The 7,365-nt window shown below is 35.0% G+C and overlaps 1 protein-coding gene across 2 annotated transcripts in view; it reads left to right on the top strand.

The window, feature by feature from the left end:
• Positions 1-210: 210 nt before the first annotated feature.
• Positions 211-7,365, top strand: part of LOC113823667 (transcriptional enhancer factor TEF-1) — a 15,798-nt gene continuing 8,643 nt past the window's right edge. The window contains exons 1-6 of one of the 2 annotated variants that reach the window (XM_027376345.2): positions 217-2,438; positions 4,167-4,178; positions 5,560-5,598; positions 5,812-5,981; positions 6,181-6,379; positions 7,225-7,287. In XM_027376345.2, coding sequence (XP_027232146.1) covers positions 2,283-2,438; positions 4,167-4,178; positions 5,560-5,598; positions 5,812-5,981; positions 6,181-6,379; positions 7,225-7,287 — 639 coding nt within the window. In that variant the 5' untranslated portion in view covers positions 217-2,282. Of the gene's footprint in view, positions 2,439-4,166; positions 4,179-5,559; positions 5,599-5,811; positions 5,982-6,180; positions 6,380-7,224; positions 7,288-7,365 lie in introns of both variants that reach the window. The other variant, XM_027376346.2, reaches the window with a different exon arrangement.

Raw genomic sequence — 7,365 nt, 5'->3', positions numbered from 1 at the left:
TGCGACATCGTTGGGGACGTGTTTCTTCTCTTGTCCTTCCGAGATGACCGCAGTGCTTTACACTTCCGCCCAAAACAAAAGTAATAAAAGATCTGAGATGTTATCCTGTGGATTGTTTTGCTTTTCCCTGTATTTTTATGTCATTATTATGTATTTTGTTCTGCGTCTTTATCTTGTTGGTGGTTCTGTTTTTTGGGGGGTTTGTTTACGTTTTTTAATGTTTTTTTTCCTTTCTTTTTGTCTTTCTCGGGTGTTTTTGTTTTGTTCCCGCGCGCTCTAATTCTTCGCTGCCTTCACGCGGTGCTCCACTTGTTGCCAAGCTCTCTCGTGTGTGCGTGTGTGCGTGTGCGTGCGTGTGCGTGCGCGCGCGTGTGTGTGTGTGTGTGTGTGTGTGTGTGTGTGTGTGTGTGTGTGTGTGTGTGTGTGTGTGTGTGTGTGTGTGTGTGTGTTTTAAATCCAAATCCTTATGTGTGTTATGACAGCACCGTCCAAGCACCCATAACACCACGTACTGTCGGATCACCATCATTGCCTGGCGTGTCATTCGGGTTCACTTTGTAGTCGCAAGAAAAATCGGGCAGCTTTGCCACAATTTTTTCCTGTTCTTTTTGCCTTGTGATCCTCGGGGAACCGCTGCTGCTGCTGCTGCTGTCTGCTCCCGGTTGCCACGTACTTACGGACTTCTTTCGACGCCCGCTTGTGATTCATTTAATAAGGAGAATGGGGATTTCAGACCGTCTGAGTGGCATGGGCTCGCTTTGTGTCGGACGCACTCGGGCGGCGGCGTCCGTGTGCCGAAGCGTTCGGCGGAAGCTGTTTCGTAAAGTGGTTGTTTCGCTCAGCCTTTCGGTTAATGGCTCCGAATTTAAGCCAAGAAAACGAGCCTCGGGAACCGCCTGGTCGCACCTGCCCTGCGGTCATCTCTTAGTAATCAACTTGGGGCCCATTAAGGTCGTCTTTGTGTTTTATGGCAACGAGAGAGGCGCCTCTACCGCATATCTGCATAAGCACCATTTTTGCCTGTTCTCCCTTGACAATAAGGGAACCCCTCCCTTTGGCACAGGCGAGTTTCCATATAGTCGTGAACATTTAATAACAACGCATTGGTAAATCCGCGATCTCTTTGTCTCTGCCTCTGTCTTTCATCGTATAGCGGTCACGTGGGAGAATTTTATCCTTTTGGTGGTTAAGATCGCCGGAATTTCGGGAAATTGAAGCATATCCTTGAAAAATGGTGCAATGTTCCGTTAGTTGTGGCAACCGTTGCGGGACTGTATCCGAACACTGCGAATGTCGTGCATTTTGAAGCTGTGTCTTTTTTTCTAACTTTATTTTTAGGGAGTTCCTTTTCAGAATAATACTATGTAGGTCAATAACTCATCGCGAGGGAATACGAAAATATATAGCGTGAGAGTTGTAAGCTGGCAGTAAATCGTAGACTTCAAAAAAATATTAATAAGTGATAAAATCATGAACCCAATGCATGACTCGCTTTCCACTGGACTTCGTTTACCATTATCTTTGACATTAAGTTGTGAATTTGTGAGATACATTCACGCACAGTTTTTTTAGCTGTTGCCTCGGCTTATGAAAAAGACAAACAAATTGTTAAAATCGCCGCGTTTCGAGAAAAAAAAGAAGGAAACAAATGCAGGTGTGTCGCCATAATAATGTGTTGTGCGTGTGTGTGTGTGTGCGTGTGCGTGTATGTGTTTGTGTTTGTAAGAAAAAATGGTAGAGTATTTTCTTCCGTGTATTTGATATCCGATACGTAATTTTTAGATTATATTTATAGAGAGAGAGAGAGCGAGAGCGAGTCTCTTTGTTTCTAATAAAGAGACAAGTTGTATGTAGAATCCCTTATGCCTAAGCACATGTTCATAACAGTATGTAGTAATTATATTTATGATGTGTCTCACGCTCCCATGTCTTTTATTTGTTGCATTTGAACATTTCGCTGAACCGTTCCATTACCCCCACCCCCCCCTTGTAGCTACCTCGTTGTACCATTGATTTGTACCGATCATTCCCCACATTTACAAAGGTATATGTTCATGTTATACCATTTTCACAACCTGTTTTTAACATTCATATACCTCATTTGTACTACTTTTTTCCAGTTCGTAAGCCACATGTGTAGCAATTACTTTTACCATTCGCATGTACCATTTACGCCACTCGGCATTCATACACCCCACATGTACCACTTGTACCATTCCTACGCCCCATTTGTACCATTCATTCACGCCATTTGTATGTTCCATTAGTCCCGCTGGCGCCCCATGACTGACCCCCTTCCTCCCTCCGCAGGTCGCAATGAGCTGATCGCCCGCTACATCAAGCTACGGACAGGCAAGACCCGAACCCGCAAGCAAGTTTCGTCTCACATCCAGGTTCTCGCGAGACGCAAGCTACGCGAGATCCAGGCCAAGCTCAAGGTGAGAGAGAGAGCATTCGATTCCTTTGTGAGGGAAGGGAGGGTTCTGAATCTTTCCCCCGGAGTAGTTTAGAGCGGATAGTGATTCCTTGACCATTATATATATATATATATATATATATATATATATATATATATATATATATATATATATATATATATATATGAATATTATATATTTATATGTGTATTATATGTATTATATATATTATATATATATATTATATATATATATATATATATATATATATATATATATATATGAATATTATATATTTATATGTGTATTATATGTATTATATATATTATATATATATTATATATATATATATATATATATATATATATATATATATATATATATAATTTGTTTGCCCTTTTGTTTTCTTTCCCTTTTCTTCAATTTGATTTCCTCCCCTTCTTTCAATCATCTTCCATCGTTGTTGACCTCTCCATCCCTCTTTCCCTTCTCTACACAGCTGCTTTTCTCTATTTTTCCTTCTTTCCTTCATTCCACTTTCCTTTCCTTCCTGCCCCTCTCTTTTTCTCGCTTTCGCCCACCCTCCCAAGTTTTATTTATTACTATTATTGTTATTTATATTAGTATAAGGAGAGCTGTGATCGTGAATGATTGTTTTTTTCCAAATCCTAATTGCTTTTAAATCATAGAACTAACAAAGAGGCTGCGCTATACTACTGGAAGCAAGATCTTTTTTTATATATATCTTTTTTAGGGAAATTTTGATAGATATATTTATTATTTTTTGGAAGGAGTACTATGTTCTATATGATTTTTGTATCTGCTTTAGACACAGAAATTTTCCCCATACTGCATCAGTCATAATTAGCCTTGTGCTAAATTGGCCTTTTATTGTTCTACATGTTATACTTGAAATAATTATTTAAAACTTGCAAAACAATAATTGCTTACATTTCTTTTCAATTCATATATCTACCTTACTGTAAGTCAAACTCAATGCTGTGATATATTTTAGAAATTTACAAAAAATAAAAACAAGTTGGATCCTTGATGACACAATAGCTAATGATACATGGAAATGACATTAGTCTTTTTTTCTTTGTAGTGGAAGTGCAAGATTTGTTTTATTTCTAATTGTACTTATTAATGCTTTTACCTATTAATGTTTTGGCTGCCATTAATGTTATTTTCCCCACATGAAAACTAAACCTCATTTGTGACGGAAAATAATTGTTGAATGCAATTTACCCCTGGTACCATGTTACAGCAAATATATATAACAAATATTAATATTCATGTACATACAGGGGAAAGATAGACAGATACACTTTTTGTATAGACCATACTGGGTTAAGAATATTATTTGTTTAACACAGCTTAGCTTTCTCTAGATGTGACTTGTCATTATAGCAAGTGTTTTAACTAGGGATACATATATATGTATATATTTATATATATTTATATGCACATATATATATATATATATATATATATATATATATATATATATATATATATATATATATATATTGTGTGTATATGTATATACAGGTATACATGTATATATAGACAGTGATGTATAATTATATATATATATATATATATATATATATATATATATATATATATATATATATACATACATACATACATATATATATGAAAATAAAACTACTAATAAGTTCACAGATCAGGCAATCACATGGCTTTTAGTCCGCATGACTCACACATCCATTTTTCTTTTTGCAGGATGTACCAGGGGTAAGGCTGGAGTCTTTGCTTTGTTCCTCAGCTGGGTGTTGTGGTGTGTACCTCACCTAACGTAAACCGAGCCACAAATGCCTCCTTGGGGCATGGGCGCTTCATAGGCGCTTTTCCTTTTTTCCATTGTTTTACAAAAGAATCCTGCTTGAAAAAAGCTATATATATATATATATGTATATATATATGTATACATATGTGTATGTATGTATGTGTATATGTGTATGTATATGTATATATATGTGCACCTTATTGTGACTTGACTTACCCAAGGTGTTGTGGGAGGATGAAGTTCCTTAGTGAATCAAGTTAGGACCTCATGTGTCAACTATCGTTCAACTTCAAACTGTAATCTAGAGTGCCATTTAACACCTATCCAAAGCATTCCCAAATACATTCATATTGTATTGGAATGATTTCTGGGGGAAAAAATAGAATTGGTTAGGTGTCAAGATGTGTGAACTAGATTATCATAAGTTTGAATTGTACAATAGTTGGATCATGTGTTTCTGTTGGTATTCCTCAGTACCTATTACAGTCTTCCTACTGTTTCACTGGGACTGGCATTATTTTGCAATGTAATAAGTGGTTAAAAAAATGCATTTGCACCAGAGCACATGTAGCGGTTGTTGAGTAGCTGAGTATGAATTCTTGTAGCACACCATACTATTTCACTGCCTGCCTGAGGTTAAAGGGAAGGCTTCACTGTTAAAAAATACTCATTAACTTAGTACTGCTCTTCTGGTACCTTACATTCTGTATAACAACCAGTTTCAGATCTCTATGTAGTAATCTCAAGTCCTAAGAATTTCTCTTCCTCTGGTAGGAATTGTTCTTTCTCAAAAGAAATTATAACACTATTTTTCTCCACTGATATGCTATTCACAGGGGATTTGTACCTTGTGTTGATCGTGTACATTTGCATGTTTTTTTTTCTTCTTCTTCTTCTTCTTCCTTTTTTGTGTACTTTTACCATTGCTGTGAGGTAGATAACATGGTGGTATGGTAAAAGTTGCTATTTACTTTCAGTATTTCTTTAAAAAAGAGCAAAAACTTTAACATTAACTTTGTTGCAGATGATATTTTTTTCTTCCAAAGTTTTATTAAAGTAAAGTATTCATGGCTAAAGCTCTTAAGATTTATACATGATTCTCCAGAGACTTTAGGATACCTTGCCATTTTAATTTACATAAGAGCTGTGGATAGTATATTCTTATTTTTATACTTTCACAACAAGAGCAGAATTACAATTAACTTATATTTTGGGATACTTTATACAGAAAAAATTAGAACAAAATTGCCATAATAGTGTCTGCATTAAGTGCTGAATATCATTAGTATTTCTATATATACTAAACGAGACTTTTGTACCTTATTTTAGGGCTGCACATCAGAAGAAAATGGAGGAATGCTTAGACTGGTGAGTAACAATCAGCAGCTTGGTTTTATTTTAAACAGAAATGTAATACTAGCACAGTGACAATTAAAATACCTTCCAGATCCATGTTCTTTTGTATTTTGTATATGAAACAGAAATGTAATTGTGCATCACACATTACTTGAGAAGTGAAACGAAAATTGGTTTACTTTTTCCTTTATACATAGACTTGATGTGATCCATTTTCCCCTTCAGGATGCTGCCACAAAAGAAAAAGCATTGCAGACAATGTCCTCCATGTCATCTGCGCAGATCGTATCCGCGTCAGTGATGCACAACAAGGCATCCCTTGGGTTACCTCCTCCTCCTGTGTCATATGCCAGTGCTTTTTGGCAAGGAGGTCTTCAGGCCGGAACAAGTCAAGAGTAAGTTGGGATGGTATAATCATTTCTTGTTGCTCTGGAATGGTTTATGACTCATATAGTTTAAGATTAGAAGAACTGGAATGTATGTTAAGATACTGAGTAATTTCAGAGGAAGATATATATTTGGACATACAACATTAAAGCAGCTCACTTGTATTACATACTCCTTTTAATTAATGACAATTATCCCTCCCCCTAGTGTCAAGCCTTTTGCTCAGTCCCCCTTTGGCATGGGCAGCGAAACAAAGCCTGGAACAGGAGGCATGAGTGGTCTCCTACAGCCAGCCCCGGCACCCTCTGTCACAGTGCCACCATGGGAAGGAAGATCCATTGCCACCCAGAAGCTGCGACTTGTTGAGTTTAGTGCTTTCATGGAGTCCCAGAGAGATCCAGACACAGTAAGATATTTGATTTGTTTTACTGTATATATATAATTTTTTTTTCTTTTCTGTTTCTCTCATGATTTTGTTATGGGTTTATGCATACTGTGTAGATATTGTTATTTACATTATATTGAGTATATATGTTAAAATGTTTATATGAGAAATATTACAGCAAGATCACAATTGTTTGTAATTCCACGTTGCTTTTACAAGATATATATTTAAGTGTTCATTTTGACAAATGTAGAAATAGATTTGAATGAGTGCAAGAGATGTATTTGACCAGATTATAACTTTGTCATAAATATGCGTATTTCTGATGAAAATATAATGGAAACCAGTCTGTGAAGATATTCATTCTCATTCATTCCTTTTTCTTATATATGTATGTATGTATATATATGTATGTATATATATGTATGTATTTATATGTATGTATTTATATGTATATGTATATATATATATATATATATATATATATATATATATATATACATATATATATATATATATATATATACATATATATATACATATATACATATATACATATATATATACATATACATACACATATATACATATATATACATACATACATACATACATATACACACACACACACACACACACACACACACACACACACACACACACACACACACACACACACACACACACACACACACACACACATATATATATATATATATATATATATATATATATATATATATATATATATATATATATATATATAATGTATATATGTATATTGAAAATTGAATTGAGCGTAAGAATTATAGTTATTATTACTTAAATTTGGGTTTATGGTTTTAATTTTTTGTTCGTTTTTTCAGTATCAGAAGCATCTGTTTGTTCACATAGGTGGACCCACGACATATGCAGATCCAATATTAGAGGTAAAATTATAATCATAAGTCTTTGTTATTTTAACAAATATTCTCTTTATGAAGAGATAGCCATATATATTCTAAGTC

The sequence above is a fragment of the Penaeus vannamei genome, unplaced genomic scaffold (genome assembly GCF_042767895.1).
Source record: "Penaeus vannamei isolate JL-2024 unplaced genomic scaffold, ASM4276789v1 unanchor864, whole genome shotgun sequence".
Lineage (NCBI taxonomy): Eukaryota > Metazoa > Arthropoda > Malacostraca > Decapoda > Penaeidae > Penaeus > Penaeus vannamei.
This window is presented reverse-complemented; position numbering and strand designations above follow the sequence as displayed.